Source organism: Callorhinchus milii, unplaced genomic scaffold (assembly GCF_018977255.1).
Source record: "Callorhinchus milii isolate IMCB2004 unplaced genomic scaffold, IMCB_Cmil_1.0 Scaffold4, whole genome shotgun sequence".
Classification (NCBI taxonomy): Eukaryota; Metazoa; Chordata; class Chondrichthyes; order Chimaeriformes; family Callorhinchidae; genus Callorhinchus; species Callorhinchus milii.
This window is the reverse complement of record NW_024704745.1, coordinates 74,297,572-74,322,834: the sequence shown is the minus strand read 5'-3', so window position 1 is coordinate 74,322,834 and position 25,263 is coordinate 74,297,572. Positions and strand designations below refer to the sequence as shown.

The 25,263-nt window shown below is 42.0% G+C and overlaps 2 protein-coding genes across 5 annotated transcripts in view; both read right to left on the bottom strand.

Moving 5' to 3' along the window:
- LOC103177169 (serine/threonine-protein kinase Nek5) overlaps positions 1-2,207 on the bottom strand; it is a 29,105-nt gene extending 26,898 nt beyond the window's left edge. The window contains exons 1-2 of one of the 2 annotated variants that reach the window (XM_007891209.2): positions 2,175-2,207; positions 1,073-1,204 (exon numbers count right to left, since the gene is read on the bottom strand). In XM_007891209.2, coding sequence (XP_007889400.1) covers positions 1,073-1,189 — 117 coding nt within the window. In that variant the 5' untranslated portion in view covers positions 1,190-1,204; positions 2,175-2,207. Of the gene's footprint in view, positions 1-1,072; positions 1,205-1,846; positions 2,000-2,174 lie in introns of those variants that run through there. The other variant, XM_007891208.2, reaches the window with a different exon arrangement.
- A 1,822-nt stretch (positions 2,208-4,029) lies between these two features.
- On the bottom strand, positions 4,030-24,804 carry nek3 (NIMA related kinase 3). Of its 3 annotated transcripts, none has more exons than XM_007891211.2 (16): positions 24,773-24,804; positions 23,167-23,297; positions 22,518-22,611; positions 21,203-21,300; positions 20,346-20,429; positions 18,185-18,252; positions 17,921-18,007; positions 16,909-16,963; positions 15,353-15,553; positions 14,529-14,610; positions 14,333-14,421; positions 9,589-9,700; positions 8,625-8,780; positions 7,944-8,078; positions 5,707-5,836; positions 4,030-4,350 (listed from the first exon to the last, which is right to left on the bottom strand). In XM_007891211.2, the coding sequence occupies exons 2-16, from the start codon at positions 23,281-23,283 to the stop codon at positions 4,281-4,283; spliced, it is 1,578 nt and encodes a 525-aa protein (XP_007889402.1). In that variant the 5' UTR covers positions 23,284-23,297; positions 24,773-24,804; the 3' UTR covers positions 4,030-4,280. The 3 variants fall into 3 exon arrangements, with proteins under 3 accessions (XP_007889402.1, XP_007889404.1, XP_007889403.1); XM_007891213.2 differs by having other exon boundaries at positions 24,768-24,798; XM_007891212.2 differs by having other exon boundaries at positions 24,713-24,797.
- Positions 24,805-25,263: the final 459 nt, after the last annotated feature.

The window sequence follows — 25,263 nt, the reverse complement described above, 5'->3', positions numbered from 1 at the left end:
CCACCTGAGATGGGGTTGGGAGCTGTGAGGGAAAGATGCCCGAAAGCACAGTCAAATAAGTAAATTAATTTCTGTCGGTTAATCATGACTTGGCTGGATCATGAGACTATTTTACATTATTATTATACTTCATGACCAAGGGCAATTGCAGAAAAAAATGCTTAACCATAATCAAGCTTCCAAAACGGTTCCACTATATAAAGTACTACAGTAAATGGGAATTTTATATCTATTTTCCTCAAGGGGGGATTAATTATCAATAGATATTAGGCTTTAATCCCTTTCAATACAAAAGTACAAATCTTAAAAGAGTCTCTATTTAATGCAACAAATGCTGATCTAAAGTGACTTGCAATTTCTAACAGAATTGCTTAAAAGGCATCCGACTGGATCACAAGAGAGATTCGGATTAAGAAGACTCTTCTGCCCATTTCAAGAATACCCACTCTACTATCTTCCTGTCAGAGTATCAAGCTGTTTTCTCAAATGAGTCCTAGGTCCTGGCCTGAACCATCCTCCACCCTGGCAACCTGTTCCAGACATTAGTTAACCTCTGTTCTGAAATTGCCCTTTTCACCACTGAGCCCATGCCCCCTAGTTGGGCCAAATGGCCTGTCTCCATGATGTAACATCCAACGTAATTCTACATTAAGTCCTATGAAGCACTTTGAGACATGATAAGACACAATACCAAATGCAAGGATTACTATTATTATTATATACGAGCTGTACCTGTTGCAGCTACTCTTGCAACCAAAGGATCCAATATGGAATGTAGATTTCAGTGTTACCACTCACAAACCATTTCACATGCCATAAACCCTGTGTGCACATCTTAAGCAAAACTGCTATACATGTGTGATGAACTTGTTTGGGTCATAGCTCATCAATGATAGATTCCCCCCACCAAAAAAATATGCCCATGACACTCCCCCATGCAAGATCTTTCCGATGAGATATAAATCATGTCTCTACATCAATCGGTTATTGAGTTATTGGCTGACACACAGGCAGATATTACATCTTTATTATTATATATAGAAGGTAGATTTATTTGTGATTTCAATATCACCTTTGCAGTTTTGATTTCTTTTATAACACACTGCATGTTGCCAGCTTTAGCTTTAACCAGGAACGCTTTTCCAAATGCTCCTTCGCCAATTAGTCGAATTATTTCATATTCATCCATTGAGACTGCTGAAACCTGAAACAGAAGACATTTGACCATATTCTGCCTGGTAGATACACTTAAATTCAATACTACTCGCAGCTCCAGTTCATTGTAAACCAGAAAGTAGAACGTAATAAACAAAGGCATATTCCAATTCCAGGGAGAACATGACGATGCATTTATTTTCTACGCTTTTCTGTAGAGCGCTTTGAAATGTCCTTGCAACAACACTGTAGAAATGCAAATTTGTATTGTATGGCATTTTGCCAGCCTACGCCCTCTATGACCACTCCATCCCCCCACCCATGAGCCTCCAGCCATCCTACTTCCCTTCCAAACAACAACAACTTGCATTTACAACAACAAGATTCCATTTATAAAGCGCCTTTCACGTCAGGAGGACGTCCCAAGGCGCTGCATTTAGAACAGTGCCCTTCACCTCGGGAGGGCTGCACAATCACCCTTGCCTTGCATCGAATTCCCTCTTAAATGCATCGGTGCTTTCCTGCTTCCACTCCCCACCTCCTGTGGAGTGCGGCTCCTGTCTGCTCTGGTTGCTCCCTGGGGGGGGGGGAGTGCAACAGCCTCACCAAGCCTGGAGAAGCTCCCTAGACAAAATGCCCACGTTAACGGCAGTTTCTGCTTGATAAATGCCCTTTACCAAGCACTACTTACCAGTATTTGCAGCCTCAGTGCCTGACTGCCCTGTGTTATTGGGTGCTGAGCTCTGTATGCCCAGCTGACCAGCCTCTCCACCCTCCCCTTCCCTTCCCCACAACGTTACCAGGGCGACACAAACACAAACCACAAACATGCCCGGTTCCCTTCGCCAGCAGATACTTTTTAGCCTAGAAAAAGTCCCAGCCGCCAGCGAAAACGCTCCCTTTCCTGGACAATCCAGATGTGTGTCTATCCCACCTCCTCCTGGATCATGTCAATAAAGCCCCCACTCCCTCCCTTGAAGTGAGAGAGATAGAGAGAGCCTTGGATCATCAGTGCTCACCAACACCCACTTCTCTTCCCGTAACCTGCCTCCCAGTGCAACAAGACTACAAAACCCAGCACGCACACAGCTCCTACTTATTCTGCACTCTGGGAAGGTTGGGCCGGCTCCAAAGAGCCGTATTTTTCAGCCAAACTTGATTATTTCCAAATAGAAATTCAATTTTTTTTTAATATTTTAATTTGACATTTTTTGGGGGTTGAAATGATTTTAAATGATTTAAATTGTCAAGGTATTGTAAATTACTTAATTCATTTAAATGATTACGTTAAACATCCCACGGGATTGTTTGAAAAAAGAGGAGTTTCTCTCTCCTGGTGTCCTGACCGATAATGCCCCCCGCCCCCCCCCACAATAAAATTGTTCACTTACTTCATGGCTGTTTGTGGGACGTTGCTGTGCGCAAATTGGCTGCCGCGTTTCGCCCACAAAATACAGTCAATCCACTTTACTGTATATTCTGTGAAGCACTTTGAGACGTCTCGACAACGTGATAAGGCGCTATATCAAATGCAAGGATTATTATCTTCAGCTAGGGAGGAAGGGTTTGGCTTCCACAACAACTCGCATTTATATAGCACTCTTTACGCGGGGCAGAGTCTCGGAGCGCTTAACAGTGGTAGAGTCTGACGCCGAGCCATGGGGAGATGACCGGAAGTACGGTCGAAGAGGAAGGTCATCAGTTGTGATCCAAAAAGAGAGGGCAAGATGGAGTGATTGCGGGAGAGAGTTCCGAAGCTTTGGGGCATAATGGCTGAAAGCACAGCAGCCAAATACAAACCCAATAGAGCTTGACAACCATGAGCTTCTCGCTCCTGCGGTTGCAAAGGAAACGCAAAGGGTTTTATTTTTGGTTTCTCTATTTGTCTTGGGTGATGGTAAGGGGGAGGGATGGAGGGGGAAGTGGGGCCTACGGGGGTATGCAGGTTCTCCTTGAAGCTGAGGTGACTCCAAGTTGACATGCTTAGCAATGTCCTCTGTGACAGTCAGTAGCAATAATAATATTCATAGCGCCTTATCACATTGTTGAGACATGTCAAAGCATTTCATAAGCCAATTACTGAGCCAGGCTGCTCCGCAGAACTCCATCTCTACAATTCAATCCCCACCCTAAAACAATACTCAACGGCACTTAGTTCTATCCATTCCCTCCACCTCCGATGTGACTGAGAACTAATTTGGTGCTTTGCTATGACAATGCTAGGACAATGTTACTGCAAGTTTCCAGACGTTAAAATTTCCCTATGATCCATCAATAATAAGCACTCTGAGATGCCATCCCATGTGAAGGGCGCTATATATGTGCAAGTTGTCGATCTAGTTCCCTCAATCTTCCCAACAATAAATCTCTCATATCCACCTTGGTTTCTGCCGCCTGACAGGAAGGCACTCCATGCCTGGCTCGAAAGAAGCCCATCTCTGTTGTTAAAACAGAAAATAGACCATCTGAGCCCGTTCCAGTCTCCACAAACTTATCACCCCCATCTTCACTAAAGACACGTCTCAAAGCATACCTCTTTAACCACCCATTTAGTCAACTTTCCCCACCCCACTCTCCCCAGCTCTCACCTCCAGTTCGAACACCTATCCAACACTATTAACGACTTTGAGATGTCCTCCCAACATGAAAGGTGCCATATAAAATCTTTGTCTTTCATTGCTGTGTGCATTTGGCTGCTGCCTTTCGCCCACAAAATACAGTCAGTCCACTTTACAATACATTCTGTGAAGCACTTTGAAAACATCTCAACCCGATAAGGTGCTTTATAAAATGAGGGATTATTATTATATTATTATTGTTGTTAAAGCGCACTCCCAATAATTCGACAGTGTTAGCAGAGCAGAGTCACATATCTTCATTTATACATCATTTCAGTATCACACTTTATTTGAAAATATTTGAAAAAGTTCAGAAGATTAAATATTAAATATAAATTATAGAAAATGCGATCAATGCTTTATATTTTTCACAGTTCTTTAAAGAATATCTCCATGTTATTTTCTTGGAAATGAGGTCTTCTTATTGCATTTCAATCTCCTTGAAGATGTTATTGTAAAATTCAATGAATAAAACAATTTTTGGGTGTTTAAGTCACATTCTTGACTTCAAAGAGTATTTTCCACCATTTTCTTCAGTTCTTCCACCCAGTCTGGATCACTGTCATCCTCAAATTCACTGTCAATTGAAACAGATCAACATATATATATATATATATATATAAAAGCAGTTTATCATATATAAATACTTTAAAAATGCATTGAGCTACACGTTATTATTTTAGATTATTGTACATTTAAACATTTTTTTTTGAATTTTAATCTTTGTATTTTTAAAAAATATATTTGAAAATAGAAATTTAATGTCTTAACAATGCTTGACAGTACAACTATTCTTGTTTTGCTCCTGCAGTGTCTGTTCCCCTGACCTCAGCATAAACATGATCCGACAGTTAGAGGAAAGAAGATTGGTTACTGTTTAAGCACTGGATGTGGACTCCAGACTCTGATGCAGTAATAAGGTTTAGTACTTCACGGAATATATTGTAAAGTGGATTGACTGTATTTTTGGGGTGAAATGCGGCAGCCAATTGCACACAGCAGCGTCCCATAAACAGCTGTGGATCAAGTGACCACATTTATTTTTTTGGGGGGAAAGGCTAATTATCCCCGGAAAGCGATCAGCCAATCAACTCAACAACCAAGTTGCTACTTACTGCTCGGGAAACAGAGGTGTGTGAACTGAGGTTACACCCTGCCCAGCAATCGATCCTCTCGCTCTAAGGCAAGCCCGCTAAGCAATATGCTAGAGGACTCCACTGGGTGGATGGGCTACTCCAGATTAATGTTCACTGGGTGGGAGAGCTACTTCAGATTAAAGTACCTTTTCCTTTAACCTCACCAAACCAGAGTGCAACCTAGGCGTCCGGTTTGACCCTCAGCTGTCCTTCCTCTCCCACATCCAGTCGCTGACCAGGACTGCCTTCTTCCACCTCTGCCACATTGCCCGCCTCCAACTGTACTTTACCCCAAATGCAACCGAAACCCTCGTGCATGTGTTTGTCACCTCCCGCTTGGATTACTCCAACGCACTCCTCGCCACTCCAACGCACTCCCCAGCTCTGCTATTCAAAAAATCCAGCTCATTCAGAACTCTTTTGCCCGCATACTGACCGAACCAAACTCTGTACCCACATCTCACCAGTTCTGGCCCAGGCTCCACTGGCTCCCCATCACCGAACGGATCAACTTCAAGCTTGTGTTCAAATCCATTCACTCTCTGGCACCTCCCTACCTCTCCGATCTCCTCACTCCCCAATCCACCACTCAGCGCCTCCGCTCGACTGGCACCAGCCTCCTGCTCGTCCCTCGCACCCTCCACCCCACCATCAGTGGTTGTGCTTTCAGCCACTAAACCCCAAAACTCTGGAACACTCTCCCGCAATCCCATCACCTCGCCCCCTCTCTCCCCTCTTTCAAGTCCCGCCTGAAAACTTTCCTGTTCAACCGTGCTTATTGCCACTTGTAAACTTACGTATCTTCATCATCAGATCTGGGTTCCAGCCTCTCCGGATCCTCTTCAATAGTTTCCATTTCACCGTCAACATTATCAGCTGCCTTGGTGGAGTCAGCTGACAGTGGTCCGATGAGATACGTTCCTGAGGCTTTGAAAGAAAAAACAGAATATGACAGTTGCCTTCTTGCCCTGAATGTTAGCCTTAGGAACTCATTCACTCAGGACTATCACTTTGGACTGATTACCAATGCATTTTTGCTTCAGTAATGAGCAGTATTGTACAATATCAAATCCTCGCTGGTGCAAAGATTTAATGCGCAAAGAGGATGGCAATGCGTTATCCAGGACACTGAACCCGTTTAACAAAGTAAATTGCAGCGATGAATATAACGTAAGCTCTCTGAGTCGCTACCCTACGTGAGGGGTGCTATATAAATGCAAGTTGTTGTTGTTGACGTGTTGATATTCTGGAAGGAAGAGATCAAATGGAATGAAGAGCCTTCTTTATCCGAACCTCTGTTGTAGTTTTGTGGATTTTCTATTTCTCGTGCCAGTCATTGTTGCGGCTTCTCTGAGTGTGAATGGTATTAAATTATGGATGATGTAGTGCTCCATTTGAAACCACTGGAAGCTGGATTGATACCGTGCATACATAATTCATGTAAGGGCCCCTAAAACCATCAGAGTAGCCCAAACCCAAATCCCAGAGGTGAAAATGATCAGAACACTTAAAAGGCAAGTCACCAGATAAGGCAGAGTGTTGGAACAAAAATTAAATAGCTCTAATTTACAAAAAAATCCACATTTGAAGCACTGAGAGTGAGAACTGATCTTCTCCAACTGATTTACATAGTGCTATAGTTCTGTACCATGCACACTGGATGAATGCTTGATAATCATTGTGCAGTAAATACACATTCCACTGAAATGATTCCTGGTGACATGCGAGGAACAAGTCTGTGAACGTGAACAGCTCATAAGGCATATGAAGAATAGCAGCTCAAAAATAAGTCAGTTTCGCCCACAAAACACACAGTCAGTTCACTTTACAGTATATCCTGTGAAGCGCTTCGAGAGGTCTAGAAGACATGATAAGGCGCTACATCAAATGCAAGGATTATTATTTAAATAAAGTACAGCTCATATGTTTTCAAGGATGATATAAAATGTTTTAAAAACAACTCATTAGCTACACCTGGTGGTCGATTTGTGCATTTCCTTGCATTACAATCTCACATATTACCCTACACCGAAGCCTACAATCTACAAACCATGGGGTTTACAGTCTCTGGTGTATCACACCCTATTATATTACACGGCACAAATTTAGCATTCCCTTTGTGTAAAATGCATACAATGTTAATGAATGCTTCGAATGGCTTTTGCCTGACACGTGTCACCCATCGCCATGTTTAAGAGTGCCCAAACCACACAGGATTCCACACACGCATTGAAATTTCTGTAAATGGAGTTGCGTTCTCTCTCTCTCTCTCTCTGGAACAATGCACCCCACTTACCTAATCAGTTTGGTAAAGGCCGAAGGGGTCCCAGAGTGTACATTGGAGATATTGATGGAGTTTAACCAGCTAAAACCACAAACATTACCATTGTAAGCTGTCTGGCAAACTTCCCCATCGCATGTCTTATCCAGGATCTTCCTGACTCATACAGCTTTGGTTTGTGGGGCTAACAAGAGCCAAGTGTGAAGAATCTCTGCCCCCCCCCCCCCAATGCTTCAAGAAATGAGCTATGAGTTAACAATTAGATAAGCTGGAGCTCTTCGGTCTCAGAGAGGACCTCAGAGATGTACAATATTTTAAATGGGGCTGAGAAAGTAACGGTATGTTGGGAATTCTGGAAGGATTAGATTAAGTGCTCAAGGGCCTTCTTCCCCAAACCTCCCTTGTGATCTAGTTTGCCACTGTATGCCTACCAATGAGCCAGGCTAGCTGGTCCCCTGTAAACAGTGTCGGATTACTAAGGACCCATCTGACTCAGGAACCAGATTACCAAACTTGCAACAGGGGATGACTCAACTCTGATATTTCAACTCATTCCCAAGGAGATCCCCTTGGTCACTGGTTGCTCATGAGACTTCAGAGAAGTGCAGGTTGGAGCTCTTGCTAGATTGGTGACTTGTAATAATAATCCTTGCATTTGGTATATCACCTTATCATTATCAAGAAAAATGATTAGTAGCACTGGTATGGAGATGAACACTTTTTAAAAAAAACACACACAAAAAAGATCCTTACCTGGTTTATCAATGGAGTAGGTTTTAAAGGCCAAGCTGAGGTTAGCATTCTTTAGAAAATTCAGCACAGCTTCAGGAGGTCCTGGATTCCACAGTTTCCGTGGCTTATTTGTAGCATAAATAGTTACTTGATCACCTAATACAAGAATAACATCAAATTACATTTGTATAGAGCCTTTCACATCAGGAGGACGTCCATACAGTCCATGAGGTCAGTGTCAAGATTGCAAGCTCAATCAACAACAATTTGCATTTATGTAAGTGCTCAGACATTCCCTTACATGAAGTGCCTTTCGTGTAGGATGACTCCTGAGCGCTTTACAAAGACGGAGTCAGATACCGAGCAAAGGGAAGAGGGTGGAGGTGACCGAAGACACAATCGAAAAGGTAGGTTTTCAGGCGAGATTTAAAGACAGATGGAGACTGAGGTTGCAGGGAGATGGAAGGGTGGTGTTGGGGGTAAATGTCGAGAGATTAAAGGGGTAGTTGGTGAATGTTCGGCCACTGATTGTGGCTTGGAGTTGGCTGGAGGTGCACGGAAAGCATGAGTTAGACAAGCAGAGAGGGTGAGCAGAAGAGGAGACAATCACAGCACTTTACAACAACAACAAATTTGTCTTTCACACTGTAACAAGTCACTTTGGAAACTGCATGGGAGAGAAGACAGAGCAGTGAACCTTACTCTTTGTTTCTTCGAAAGCAGTGCCAGATGAGGTCAGTTGGGCATTTTCAAGCACATTTAGAACTGTATTCGAAGGGCCTTCTTTCCATTGTTTTCGCATGTGAATGTTAGGAGCAGAATCCTTGAACATTATCACCTGGTCTCCCTTTGGCGTGACTGGTAACACAATAAGAACAAGCTCAATATTAGCTGACCAGCATATTTTCAGTCAATGGTTACAGTTCAGTGGTTTCTCTAATCAGCTGTATTCAAGACGATTGTCAATTGTGCTAATTAATAAAATAATAATAATTGCATTTTATACATCGTTTTAAATATCACAAAGATGTCTCTGAGTACTTCACAGGACTCACTCTAAAGTGTAGCGAATACATATTTTTGTAGGCGAATGTTGTGCTGGTTCCAAACAGCGGCTGAGAGCAATTTTACTGACATATTGAATTGGTGAATAATCTAACAATAATAATCCTTCCACTTGATATAGTGCTTTATCACATCATCGAGACATCTTAAAGTGCTTCACAGTCTTTACTGTGAAGTGTAGTGACTTTGGACTTGTGCACAGCAAAGTCCACAAACAGCCATGAAGTGAACAACTAATTTTATCTGGAAGATTGTATGCTGGACACTGGGAGAAACTCCCTTCTTTTTTTTTTTGAAAAGTGCCATGGGATCTTTGATGTCCACCTGAACAGGCAGACAGGACCTCGGTTTAAAGTCTCATCCAAAGGATGACACCTCCGATAATACAGAGCTGATTATACTTAATTGTGTTTTATTTTATTTACATAAAATATAATAAAACACAATTACATATATTGCTCCAACAAGCACTGCATTGCTGTGTCACCATAAATTATAAAGGTTCTAAATCCCTACGTGGAGTTTGAACCCACAACATTCTGACACAGAGGCGAGACATGTTGACACCTAATCTAACTTCATAACAAAATAAATATTTTACCTTCCATTTGAGAAACTGTCTGTTCCAACGGTTTTTGAGCTAAACTCTTAGCCACATTTTCCCCTTCAGTTGAATTCCACTTAGTTATATTGGGAGAAGCTTCCACAATTTCCTTAAAACGGCAAGGATTCAAAAGTGACTCACGGCAATTGACAAGAAAAACTAGTTTAATACTTCTACCTGCAATTTTGTTTGAATACTATTTGCTTGTATTCTGTTCAAAACTCTTTAGTCCAAAGCAATGCTTTGTAAGCATTTTAATGCTGAATTAATGGGGCTCTATGTGTCTAGTACAAATGTTAAGAAGATGGATATCTCCAGAGTGGATACAAGAATGATATAGCACAGAAGGAGGCCATTCAGCCCACTGTGCGCATGTCGGCTCATTGAAAGAACTATCCAAATTAATCCCACTCACCTGCTCTCTCCCCATAGCCCTGCAAATTTGTCCTCCCCAAATATCTATCCACATCGCTCTTGAAAGTTGTTATCTAATCTGTTTCCACCACTGTTTCAGGCAGTGCATTCCAGATCCGAACAACTCGCTGGGTGAAAAAAATTTCTTCTCATCTCCCCTCTGATCCTTTTGACAACTATCTTAAACTTGTGCCCTCTGGTTACCAACCTACCCTCCAGTGCATTTCTGACAAATCCCCTCATAATTTTGAACAGCTCTATTAAATCGCCCCTTAACCTTCTCAGCCCCAAGTAGAACAATCCTAGCTTCTCTAATCTCTCCACATAACTCAAGTCCCTCATGCCTGGTACCATCCTGATTTGTATTCTATGCCCCTATTTTTAAAGCCAAGGATCCCGTATGCTTTTTTAAACAGCTTTATCTACCTCTCCTGCCACCTTCAAAGATTTGCTTATGTGAACCCCCAGGTCTCTCTGCTCCTGAACCCCCTTTAAGATTGTACCATCTCGCTTACATTGCCTCCCCTCATTCTTCCTCCCAAAATGCATGAATTCGCATTTCTCCGCATTATATTTCATCTGCCACATGTCTGCCCATTTAACAGTCTGTCTAAGTCTTCCTGCAGTCTGTTACTGTCCTCCTCACCGTTTACTACTTTTCCTAGCTTTGTATCATCTGCAAACTTGGAAATTGTGCTCCCTATACCCAAGTAATTTATATAGAATAAAAAGAGCAGTGGGCCTAATACCCTAATGCCTTGGGGGACACCACTGCACACTATCCTCCAGTCAGAAAAACAATCGTTCACCACTACTCTCTGCTTTCTGTCTCCAGCCTGTTTCTGTATCCATGCAGCCACTGTCTCTTTAATACCGTGGGCTTATATTTTGCTGACAAATCTCTTATGTGGTACTTTATCAAACACCTTTTGAAATTCATATAAACTACATCAACTGCACTACCTTCATCCACCCTCTCCATTACTTCCTCAAAAAACTCTATCAGGTTTGTTAAGACACGATTTGCCTTTAGCAAATCTGTGTTGGGTGTCCTTTATTAACCCATATTTTTCTAAGTGAAGATTTTGTTCTGGATTATAGTCTCTAGAAGTTTCCTCACTACCGACGTTAGGCTGACTGGCCTGTAGTTCCCGGGTTTATCCTTCTGCCCCTTTTTGTACAGGGGAGTAACATTTGCAACCCTCCAGTCGTCTGGCACCACATTGATGTCCAAGGAGGATTGAGAGATTGTGAAATTGCCTCCGCTATTTCCACCCTTACTTCCCTCAGTAACCTAGAATGCATCCCGTCCGCACCGGGTGACTTATCTACCTTGAGCACCGTCAACCTTTTTAGTACCTCCTCTGGGTTTATTTTTAGCTTATGCAATTTCTCTCCCCTCTCCTCCAATACTGTGGCATTAGCTGCATCCTCTTCTTTTGTTTAGACAGATACAAAGTCATCATTCAGTACGTCAGCCATGCCCTCTGCCTCCACAAGATGATTTAGTTTTTGGTCCCTAATCGGCCCCACCCTTTCTTTGACTAACTGTTTATTCTTTATATACTTATAAAATACCTTAGGGTTCCTTTTATGTCACCCGCTAATCTTTTCTCATACAATCTCTTTGCCCCTCTTATTTCCTTTTTCAGTTCTCCTCTGTACTTTCTATATTCTGTTTGATTATCTTCTGTATTTTGGACCTGACATTTATCATAAGCCTCCTTTTTCTGTTTCATTTTAATCCCAATTTCTTTAGTCATCCAGGGAGCTTCGGATGCTCTACCTTTTCCCTTTGTGGGAATGTATTTCTTCTGTCCCCAAACTATCTCCCTCTTGCAGGCTTCCCTTTGCTTGTTTACCGTTCTACCTACCAATCTTTCCTGGCTAGGTCTCTTTCCAACTCAGTGAAATTAGCCTTCTTTCAGTTGAGTATCTTCACCTTTGATTACCCCTTGTCCCTTTCCATAAATACTCTAAACCTATTGATGCTGGGGTTACTGTTATCCAGAAGCTCTCCCACTGAAACTGCTCCATTTGCCCCACTTCATTCCTCAGAACTAGATCCAGCAATGCTTCCTTACTCTTTGGGCTGGAAATATACTGATCCAGAAACTTATCCTGCACACATTTCAGGAATTCTTCCCCGACCTTGCCCTTTATATTGTTTTTCCCCAGTCTATGTTAGGACAATTGAAATCCCCCATTATCACTACTCTATTGGTTTTACATTTTTCTGAAATTTGCTTGCAGATTTGCTCATCCATCTCCTTCCCACTATTTGGTGGTCTATAGCATACACTTAACAGCATAACAACTCATTTTCTGCTCCTTAACTCTAACCAAATAGATTCTGTTTTTGAACCCTCTAGCACATCGTCCCTTTCCAGGGCTGTAATCGTGTCTCGATTAATACTGCCACAACCCTCCTTTTTTTTCCTTCCCTATCCCTCCTGAATACATTGTAGCCTGGAATATTCAGCTCCCATTCCTGCCCTTGTTTGAGCCAGGTCTCCGTTATTGCCACTAAATCATAACCTCATGTGGTAACTTGAGCCGCAGCTCACCAACCTTATTTGTCACACTCCGTGCATTTACGCATCTGCACTCCAAGACCAACTTAGTCTGTTTTGCTTTTCTCCCCGGTCTGATCCCTCCTCTTTCTGAACTACACTTTATTGCATTGTTGTTCATCTCTCCCAGTCCTCTATGTATTTTGCTTCTCCGCTCTGATGCTACTTCCTGGTTCCCTTCCCCCATCATAATTAGTTTAAATCCTTCCCTGCAGCTCCAGTTAATCTCATTGCAAGGACATTGGTCCCAGCCCTGTTCAGGTGTAACCCATCCACCTTGTACAGGTCCCAATGTTTCAGGAATCTGAAGCCCTCCTTTCTGCACCATTTCTTCAGTCATGCATTAACGTGTTTTATCCTGCTGTTCCTATACACGCTTGTAAGTAGCACTGGGAGTAATACAGAGATTACTACATTTGAGGTCCTGCTTTTAGCCTTCTCTCTAGCTTCTGATTCCCTGCCTGTAGGATCTAAACCCTTTTTTTTCCTGCATCATGGATTCCAATATGGACCACAGCTTCTGGCTGTTCCCCTTCCCCCCACAGAATGTTTTGCAACCGTTCCATGACACCTTCTACCCTGGCACCAGGGTGGCAACACACCATGTGAGACTTACTTCTGCGGTTGCAAAAACGCCTGTCTATCCCCCTGACTGTTGAGTCCCCAACGACAACTCTTCCCTCTGGCACTCTTCCCTGTTTCACCCTGTGCGGTGATACTCTGCCCTGTGTGCCCCTGTGCATTGATTTGCTTTTGACTGGACCCCCCAGAGGTGCCGTCACCCTCACAGGTATTCAGCACAGAAAAACGGTTTGTGAGCGCCACACTCTCAGAGGATTTCTGCACTGCCCGTCTCCTCTTTCTACCATACCGGGTGGCCACCCATTCACTCTCCTTCTAAACGCTCTGTAGCTGTGGGGTGACCATCTCCTAAAACGTTTGATCCATGAAATCTTCAACTTTACATATGCTGTGTAGTGACACCAGCCTCTTCACGAGCTCAGAAACCCAGCCGGAGGCACTTTCTACACAAGTAGTTGTCCAGGACAGTGTCCTGGAGTTCCCACATGGCACAGGATGAGCATGCACTGTGTCTTCAGCAGTCCTGCCATATTCCAAAAAAATTTATATTATTGTTTATTTATTTTTGCACCGCTTTCCCCCTCTACACTGAATTCCCACTCTCACCAAATTCCTTAACGGAAGCCTCACTCTGTTCCACCTCAATTAACTAATCCCTAACGCTTGGCAATTCGAATTGTTTATCTGTTTACTTTAAAAGTTCTCTGACCCTCAAGAAAGAATTCCCGCTCTTTTCCTAAAAGAAAGAGTTCTCCCTTGCTCTCTTGTTCTCGCTGGCTCAAGAATTCCCATTCTCACCAAATTCTTTAACAGAAGTCTCACTTAGTTCTCTCCTCACTCTGCTAGGCTCTCTGCTCCAGTGACTAGTGGCTGCTAAGAGCACACAAAGACTCAGGGAACTGCCATAACCATAACGAATGTGCTCAAACTGTTGGTTCAGCATATATTATTATTATGTTGGAAAACTTTACACATCAAAGCCTTCCCCCTATCCCCACTCCACTGACCAAGATGAGTAAACTTAGCACAGGACAATGAGTCAATGACTAGAGGGCAACAATTTAAGATAGTTAACAAACGAGCAAATGGGGAGATTCATACATTTGGATCTAGCTTTTCTGGTCTTATCAATATCAGTTCTCAATATCAGAGTATTTTTCCCAGCAACTCACAGAGACCGGCTGATTATTTTCACTTGGTACTTCGAGTGGGCCTGCTTTGGCTCTAGTGGGAGCGTTTTTTTTAACATCCGGGGCACGGTCTGAAACAGATTAAGAGTACACTCAGTGCACACAGACTCATTGCACAACTTGTCCATCAGAATGTTCATTGTTGCTTCCCGAGAATTATTCTCACGAGCCTCAATACCTTTGGGCAGCACGATCTTGGCTTTCGGTTGCCCCGGTCTCTTCTTTTTGGTCATTTCTTCACTAAATTCCTTCCTCATCATCTGCAACAAACAAGTACTTGCTTAAAATCCTCCCCCGGCTCAGCGTGTTGCTCCGTCCCTGTCAAGCGTTCTGGGACGTTACCCTGTGTGAGGGTCACTATATAAATGCAAGTTGTGTTGATGATGTTACGAGGCACTATATCAAATGCAAGGATAATTATTATGAGCCTCTCACCTTCCCGATGGCCTAGTGGGTAAAGACACTGCCTGGTGTCTGCAGAGTCATACACAGCAGAAGTTGCAGGTTCAAATCCTGGTCTGTGATGAGTTATCACAGGGGCAGCAGTGAGAGTTGGGGTGACTATTGGCTGATGTTTGCAAATTGGCTGATGCATTTGCCTACAAAACATACAGTCACCTCATTTTGCAGTATATCCTGTGAAGCACTTGAGACTTCCTCCTGATGTAAAATGTGTGATACCAAATGCAAGGATCAATTATTATTATTAACACAAGTTGAGTGCCAGTTGTGGCACTAATATGTATAACAGTGACTTGAGGCAGATGATTGGCACCTGCGGACATGTATGGGGGGGGGGCGCGGATGAAGAGAAGGAAAAAATCATCATCTTAAAAAATCATAAAATTCATAAAACCATAGAAATTTACAGCACAGAAGAAGGCCATTTGGCCCATTGTATCTATGATGGCTCTTTTAAGAGAAAACATCTCTTAAGAGATGCTTTAAGATGTTTAATTCAATATTTAGGACAGGAAAACGAGTACTTGAGTCCCATCTCACCTCTGGGGATAAAAAGTTGCTGATAAGCTTAGCAAAGTAGCGTCGAGCAAGGATGGTGTTGACAGAGGGTCGATCCTTCGGGTTTCTTTTGAACATCTGTTTTATGATATATTGGAGCTCAAACGAGTAATGATTTGGGACTGGAAGGTACGACCCTTTGCAGACCTTCATGATGAGATTCTTCCAGCTGTTGGACTGGAACTGCGAAGATTAGAAAAAAATAATGTTTAGTGGTTTTAGTTGGTCAAACATAAATCAGAAAAGAACTTGATGCCTAAATGAGGGAGAGGGGAAAAGAAAAATGGAATAGGAGGGGTGGGGGCTTGTGTGGAGGAGATTTGATAGAGGTGTTCAAGATTATGAAAGGGTTTAGTAATATGGAAACTGTGTAGCTTGATATAAATTTTCTGCAGTGTTTGCTTGCAAAATACAGTCACTGCACTTTATAGTGAATCCAGTTAAGCACTTTGAGGCATCCTCCAAATGTGAAAAGGCTCCATATCAAATGCAAGGATCATTAGTTTTTATAATGCAGCTGTGGAGCTTGCCATGAAACTGACTGAATATTTATTTCACCAACAGCCTACAATCCTGATACAAACTGCTTTCTGCAGTTAAATTGTGGAACAAACATCACACAATACAATTAATATTTATAGACTGTGTTTCACGTTGGGAGGCTGTCGTAAAGTGCTTATGCTTCATTCATAACCCTGACCATCTTTGGGAGTTATCCACTTACACTGAACCTGTGGAGGCAAATTCACTGTGATCCACCAATTACCCAGGCTTTGTCAAAATGATACTCTAGAAACCACTAAGGACTTCAGGTTCTTTATGTACCATCTGCTCTGCCTAGCCATATGGCTGTGTACATTGTCTTTCAGAAATCTGGATCGTCTCAACCGTGCAAATCATGACCTGCTTCCTTATAGAACATCCAGCAGAGTCGAGCCATCATAGAACAGAGCTTCACTCTGTGTGCAGCAACAATGACTGATTATAATTCTGATCGTTACCATTATAATTCAACATTGTTTTTGAAATAGAGGTCAAAAGGCTGACTGAGACAGGAGAATGCTTCACTCAGACCACAATCCCTAACTGTATCATAAAACATGTAAAAATATAAAAATAATAATCTTTGCATTCGATATAGCTGTTTTCACGTCTTCGAGACGTCTCAAAGCGCTTCACAGAATATACTGTAAAGTGAATTGACTGTATAATTGTGGGCGAAACGCAGCAGTCAATTGCGCACAGCAGTGTCTCACAAACAGTCGTGGATTAAGTGACCAAATTATTATTGTTTTATTTAGGATTATTATCCCCAGAAAAGCGATCCTCCAATCGACTAACAACCAGGCTCCTACTGACAGCTAGGTAAATAGAGGCGTGTGGAGTAAGGAAACTTACCCTATATTTTGCCCAGCTGGGAATAGAACCCAGGTCTCTCACTTGCGAGGCGAGTGCTCTAACTACTGAGCTACAGGACTCCACAACAGTAATAAATGTAACATCAATACTGCACATTATGGTCAATTGATATTACTTACAGGATGTCGCAGAGTGCAGAGTTCATACAAGACACATCCCAGGGCCCAAACATCACTGAAAGAAGCACAGAAAGGTGGTTTCTACAGTATTTATTTGGCAGTTAGTTAGGTGGCTGTGCCTATTGAATTAAACAATGATCATCTCAATCTGACTGCAGCACAATCCTAATACAAACCGCTCTCCGCGGTTGTACTGGTACAAACCATTTGGAGGTTCACAAAACACGCAATAAAAGTCTATTCCTCTTTAATGGAAATCCACTCATTTTACTGCTCCAAAATTTTCATGGCAAATCTTAATAATAATAATAACCTTGATAAAAATAATAATCTTTGCATTTGATATAGCTGTTTTCACGTCTAATAGGCACATTTATGGGTAGGGTGAATATTAAGAAAATGACCACTGGGCAAATTACCCAAGGCTTATGTCTAACTACTAAATTGAGCGCGTGTTATGTTTTGTTTCCAGTCTAATTCCTTTGCAATGTGTTTAAAACAGTCTGCTCCGCAAGTTTTCACTTAGCAAACATCGGCAGTCAACCTGCATTAGAGGTGAGGCAGCACTATAGCAAAGTGCGCTACAATGGTGGTCTCCTGTATTAATAGAAATTAAATAAATAGCTTGACTCAAACCTAGATACTTGCACCAATCTCATGCTTTACGTAGAATTCTTAAAAGTGTGATAACACAATAAGAACATAAGAAATGCCAGATGAGAAACAGACCAAGGTCCATCTAGTTCGTCTTCCACCTTCCTGGCGGTTGCACATATGTCCCAAACTACCTATGTACTGCATCCCATAATGTTATTTCCTAAAAGAAATCTATCTAATCTGTGTTTGAAACAAACAACATTTCCTGCTTCAACAGTCTCCCTAGGGAGCCTGTTCCACGGGTTTATTATTGGGTCTTTGTTGCACAATGCAGAAAGTGTGACATTGTTTGATGATGACCCAGAAAGTTTCTATTCAGATCCACAGTCCATTAATGCTTCACTGGAATTCCTACCTTTTGTTATTGTAAGGCTTGCTCTCCCAGATCTCTGGAGACACATAGTAAGGTGTTCCCACATAAGTACAAGCAAACGCCATTGGACTGCAGGCAACAAAAAAATCATCCATTCAGTGGAACATATTGATATCTGAAAACAATTCAAATCATGCACAACAGTATATAGTAATAATAGTAAAAGTAATAATATATTAAGAGCTTTTTTTTCCAAAAGAAAGCTCAACGTACAAATTTGTTTAGCGCAAAGATTAATAACCTTACTCGTTCAAAAGACATGCAGATCCAAAGTCTCCCAATTTTACCACTCCGGTTTTTGTGAAGAATATATTCTAAAATTAAACAGATAAAATGTTAGATGCCAGCAGACCTCAAACTCCATAATTATTAAGTAATCATGCATATTATCTTACTTCATCAAATTAACCATTAACGAACAAAGAGTTCAGCTTTTAAAACCAAATCAGTTATGCACATAAAAGACACATGTTGTGCATTTTCAATTATGAAAATTAAGTAGCATTGCAGAATGATTGTGTTCTGGGAATAGATGTTAAAAATAAATTGTAAAATGATTATAACATGCAGGGAGTATATATCCTTCATCAGGGAACAAAATAAAAACGACATTACCACTATTCAAATCACTCCAAACAGTTTGATCAAGTGAGCCGGATTTCTGTTGCTTTTTGCCACAATACATCAAAGGCACAGAAGGAGGTTGAAAATGCACCATCTGGATCTACATGTTACATTAGAGCAGACCTACTTGCTAATATTTTCCTCGAGGGCCGCAGTCCTTTTTTATGAAGCCAAGCGGTGAACAAAGATCCAGAGACACATGGAGCAAAAGGCCATGTGGGAATTACAGATGTTAGAATATATTGTTAGAATATATTGTATACAAAATATATTGTAAATTGGATTTACTGTGTTTCGCCCACAAAATACAATCAATCCACTTTACAATACATTCTGTGAAGTGCTTTGAGACGTTGTAATTACGTGATAAGGTACTACATCAAATGCGAGGACTATTATTATTATTATATGTTCTCAAGGATGAATAACACACAAGTCTAATCTGTTCTAAGGATGTTATATTTCAATAGGTCTTGAGATGTGCTGACTGTGTGCAGCATTACTATTCTTGCTCAGAATTAATTCAGTATACACATGGACCCAGCCAAACACACTCAAGTACACACCACTGAGCGAATACATGTGCAAATGTAACTACAGCATTTGCATCGCAAATAAATAAACAACCTAGAAATAACAGCAACCATAAATTACAATTGACATGCCTTTCATGTCAGGAGGACATCCTTCAAAGTTTACCAAAAACAACTAAACCTTTTTGTGAATTGGAAAGTTAATTTTCAGTATCTTCGAGTGCTGAATTATTGTATTATTTTCTCAGTTATTCAAACAATCTTCTATTACCTATATGCATCTATGGATTGAATATCCTTCTCCTCTAGATTGCAAAAGGATTTCAGATACAGGCTTGTAAAAATTTAATTTGAAACAAAAGGCCTGTAAATTGGACTAGTAAAAATCTTGCAAGCGGGTGGATCTGGGTTTGAATCCCCGCAGGACGAAATGTTGGGCAAGTTTCCTTACACCCCTCTGTTTACCTAGCAGTAAGCAGGAACCAGTTGTTAGTCAATTGGTGGATCACTTTTCCGCGGGTAATAATTTGTTCAAAAAAATGAATTGGTCACTCAATCCACAACTGTTTGTGGGACACTGCTGTGCACAATTGGCTGCCGCACTTTGCCCACAAATAATACAGTCAATTCTCTTTACAGTATATTCCATGAAGCACTTTGAGAAGTCTCAAAGACGTGATAAGGCGCTACATCAAATGCAAGGATCATTATTATTATGAATTATTATTAGGCCGGCTTCCACCGAAGACATGTAGTTGAAGCCATTGAAGAGAAACCATTGAAGGTGGATGAGCGGATTGATCAGCCTGCATTTTGTGCACATTAAGAAATGCACGGTGAGAATCAGGGACATCAATGGTGATCTTGACATCCCGAATGTGGTGCCAGCAGCTGCACTACAATGTGAGCCATTATAACAACAATTTATATGGCACTTTTCACCCAGAATAGTGTCTTGAAGTGCTGCTTATTGTCAGGATTGGACCCCAAGCACGAGAGGAGGGGTTGGGGGAGGTGACCATTGACACAGTCAAAGAGGTGGGTCTTAAAATGGGTTTTAAAGATAGATAAAGAGGGGTCGAGGCAGAGGGATTGAGGCAGACATTGCAGGATCTTGTTTTACAGCTCCCACCACTCCTCCCACAACCACCACATTATAAATAGAGTTGGAATTGAAATTATAAAATATGATCAGTCTAACCCACAGGTTTATACCATTTTTCACTCAGTGTAGGAGGAGGAACTCTTACCTTGGATTTGATATCTCGGTGCAAAACCCGTCTATCATGTATGTGCTTCATGCCAAGGCAGATTTGTATGAAGAGATTAAGCACCTGCCAAAAAAAACAAACATGCATTCCGTCAGTTTTATAGTAGGGATGCCCAGCGGGAAATCTAACCACAGACTAGGATTGATCACCGCCTTCATTGAGATGAATTTAACAGTACAGTTGTCAGGGCGCTACAATTGGAGCTGAACTCTACAACCAAATACCTTTAAGAGAGGAGTGAAGGAAGACACATCAACAGTTTCTTAAAAACAACTCTCAATGCAAGTTGCCCACCTCCACAACTTTAAGGTCACCCTCACATCTTTCAGACACAGCTGGCTCAAACCATTCTTGATAGAGGCATTTGGAAGGGTGTAATGGGGAAGGAAACCAGTTTACTGCTGGGCTCTTCTAAGACTAAAGATCAGTCATTTCATTTTTTGCATCTGGTTTGAATCCAGTCTATTATTGATGAAACTATCTTACTTTCCATCTCGCCCACAAAATACCCAGTCAATCCATTTTACAATACATTCTGTGAAGCTCTTTGAGATGTCTCAATGAGGTGATAAGGCACTATATCAAATGTAAGGATTATTATTGCTGTCTGAAATACAATCAGCAAGGTTAAGGAGCATCAGTGGGGTCTATTTTGCTGTAATGTATTTCTTAATTAAGAAATCCGGAAGTCTGATATTGAAACCCGTGAATGCTACTGCAATTCAATTGGGGTGATTTATGGGAAGTGTTTCCAGTTACTGGAAGCAGTCTCCAATCGGATTTCTTAATTAAGAAATTATGTAAAATTTACCCAGTTATAACGTGAGGAAACATACCATCTCCTCTGGGAATAATTTCTTCTTTTGACGCAGCAGGTTTTGCATGAGGTCTCCACCATCACAATATTCCATGACTATATACAGGTGACTGTCAGCTACAAAATAAGAGTAACATCCCTTCAAGGTCAAATGTGCAGAAATAAATCATACCCATGAATTCAAATGGTACCAACTGAGCCTGGCTGACAAATCAAGTACAGAATTGTGACGGTAAACAAAAACTCTTGCTACAGGATACAGAGGGTACAGAAAAGCTGAACCCTAATGATATAGTTAAGATAGTAAAAATAATATTTAGACACAGGTTTTTTAGAAGAGGGAAAAGCTGCTTCAATCTCTTCTTAAATCATTTGACACTACAACAATAAATTACATTTCTATAGCGCCTTTCACGTCGAGAGGAAGTACCCGTGAAGCGCTTTGAGACATCATGGAAGGATGAAATTCACCAAGTGTAGCAATATTAATAATAATATTAATAATGTTTGTTTATAAATAGGTAATCTTAGAAAACACATATATCATAGAAATTACAGGATAGAAGGGGCCTAATGAGCTGGAAGAACATCCACAGGAGCTAACAATTAATCCCATTCCATTTTCCTTCAGATGAGAGGTTAAATTGAGTTCCATCTGCCTGTTCAGGTGATTGTTAAAGATTCTGTGGCATTATATGAAAAGAGAAGGGATTTTGTCCCGGTGTCCCGGCTAGCAATCCCCCAGCTAATCCTCCATGGCTGCTTGTGGAACATTGTTATGCGCACATTGACTGTGCGTTCACCCACACAACACAGTCACTGTACAGCATATCCTGTAAAGTGCTCTATAAAATAATAATCCTGTCATTTGATATAGCGCCTTATCATGTCTTTGAGATGTCTCAAAGCACTTCACAGGGATGTCCTACTGCTACGAAAGGCTTTATAGCAAATATAAGGATTATTATTATTTTTGTTCTTTTATTACACTTTTTTATATTCTTCCTCTTGAAATGTTTATCCATTTTTCCTTTTAAATGTTACAGGCTCAGACTCAATACCCAACTGTGACAATACATCTCACATTCTAATATTCTACAATCTAATAAACCTATGTGGGAAAAAGTTTCTTCTAACCTCCCCCACCCATTCCTCCAGTGACAATCCTGAGTTGATTCCCTATCTATTATATAGTCAAGGTCACTGCACTTAGAAAAGAAATATAATAAAAAGATTTCTTCCCTTTAACATTTTCTTTGCTGAAGAGGTAGACAAAGGTAAAGATCAACATTGCATCAAAAATTACTGCGGGTAGAGGTGAACTTTACAATTACCTTCAAATGCCTCTTTGAACGCAACTATGTTCGGATGCTTCATTTTAGCAAGGAGAATGGCTTCCTGCCTTGATTTCTGTATTCCGCGAGGATCCTAAACGTAGAAGTCATCTTCAGGTTAAAAATAAACTGGCAGCACCATCCGCTCATTAATCCCGAAGACTTGTTAAAATAATGACAGTCATTCCTTATTAAACTTGGACATTATTTAAAATGGACACTTGATCTTTAATCTCACTCAATCACATACACACATACGGCAGGTTTGCCATTGGTGGCAGCAATTGGGATATGACATCCATCAGAATGCCAGGGACCAACAATTGATGAGGCTGAGAGTGCTTCAGTGTCAACCTGGATCAGCTGACGCACTCTCGCTTCTGTGTCAGAAGGTGGTGGGTTCAAGCCCTGTCGGGACTTTGAGCTCACACTCCGTTGCCAAGCATATCCCCTTGGAGCCTTCAGCTCAAAGGAGACCCCACTTACCTACCCCCCCACCCAAAAGGAGGATAGTACTCATGGGGAGTATAAACATCGGTACGGATAAGTTGGGCTGAATGGCTTCTTTCAAAGTTGTATCATTGTATAACAGGATGAATAAATACAGCAATAAATCTTGCAAACAAAGGAATCAATGCATTTAAATTACCTTGGAAAGATGAATTTCCTTCATCACACACTGCTGGCTGTCATTGTGAGGCTGCACCAAAAGAGCTCTCCCGAATGAGCCCTCACCTATCATCTTTAATACCGTGTAATTGTCCATCACAGATCATTTAGCTGAAAGACAGAGGCAGTGGTTTGAGGTGACAAAGCTCATTCTGTGGTAGATTTATCAAACTCTCTCTCTTTATATTTAATATAAAATAACCAGTTAATGAATATGTTTGCCTACATAATAGTCACCACGTTTACAGTAATAACCTTTGAGTCACCCTCCCAATGTGAAAAGCGGGGTATCACATGCAATCTTTATTATTAATATTATTAGTAAAGCACTCTTTTCTGATTAGTATTTTTTACTTTTCTTAAATTTTAGACCAGAAAGTCTGAATGCATTGTTGATGTCCTGTAGTTCAGTAGTTAGGGCACTGAACGCAAGCGCAAGCGAATAGACCTGGGTTCGATTCTCGGCAGAGGCGAAACCTTGGGGCAAGTTTCCTTACCCCCACACACCCGATAATAATCGCTCAAGAAAAAAAACCAATAATAATTTGGTCACTCAAGCCACGACTGTTTGTAGGACACCGCTGGACGCAATTGGCTGCCGCGTTTCGCCCACAAATATACATACAGTCAATTCACTTTACAGTATATTCTGTGAAGCGCTTTGAGACGTCTGGAAGACGTGAAAACAGCTACATCAGATGCAAGGACTATTATTAATTTAAAATTGATTATGACGAGTTTCCTTTTTGAAAACACATCGACAGTGGAGTGTCCCTTTAAGCATTCAATCAGCTTTCAATGCACTTTGACTTTTGCACCACTGACTTGAGAGAGAACTCGCACTCGCCTTTGTTCCATTTCCAAAGGGAAATTGCTGTTTAGTTACCGATTCTTTTACCCTAAAGACTGTCTGTTACAAAGATACGTCTGTAAACGCGAGTCCCTCAAAAAATGTAGTCCCCCACATATTACTGTATTAAATAAACTCCTAAAATAAAATAAAATAAAACAGCCTCTCAACGGTAAGTTCTCTAGAGGATCGCTTCTGGAGGTACACACACACACACAAGACACCCACAAACAGACACACACACACACACACACACAACACACACACACAAACAAAAGCCCTCACTGCTGAATTGAGTGATAAATAGGAAGAGAAAGCAGATGACTGAAACAACGAGTGTTTGACGGTCAAAGTTTTGGATCGGGAATAGAAGTGTCGGCGAACAGGTGTAGGTGTCATCTTTTTTTTTGGTGTGGGGGGGAAGGGGTTCGGGGGTGTTTGATGTCAGCTGTGGGGGTAAGTAAGTGGAGGGGAGGGGGAGGCACTGCTGGAGAGAGGGGGGAATCCCGGGGAATGCCCTTTGGAACGCCGCAGCCCCCGACACACAGTGTAGCAAATGTCGGGGCGTCACAGTGGGTGTGAACGTCACAATGGTGTGAACGTCACAGTGGTGTGAACGTCACAGTGGTGGGGCGTCACAATGGTGCGGCGTCACAAAGGGCCGAACGTTCCAAACCTGAGCAGCTGATCAGTGCCCGAGGAGGGACCTGTGGTCACTCTCTGCCCCTCACCTCACCTCCCAACTCCACACCACTGCCACTCCTCCTCCTCCTCCTCCTCCCTCCCTCCCACCCGGAAACAGCAGGACCCGGAGCCCGTCCTCCTGTGCTAAAGGTCACCCTCGCTGACAGTGAGGGGAGGAAGGAGAAGGGGCGGGTGGTTTGGTTTGGCCATCGCCCTGATGCTCAGGACAGTTGGGTTGGCCACAGTGGTCTCAGCTGACCCCTGAGCGCTGCCCATCCCTCGCCTCTCAGGCCCCCCCCCCCTCCCCCCACAGTGACCTTCAGTCACTACACCCCTAACCTCTGGAACTCGCCCTGCAATCCCCCCGCCTCCATCTTTAAAAGCCACCTTGGGTCCTCCCTCGCTCGGAGACGCGACCGGTCAAGGTCAGGGTCGCTATGTCAACGCAAATTGTGGCCTTCATCTTCAACTGCCTCCCCCTATTCTCTTGCTGCGCGGGCGCCCAAGCGCACCGTGGTGCATTGCTCCGAGATGTCATCCATC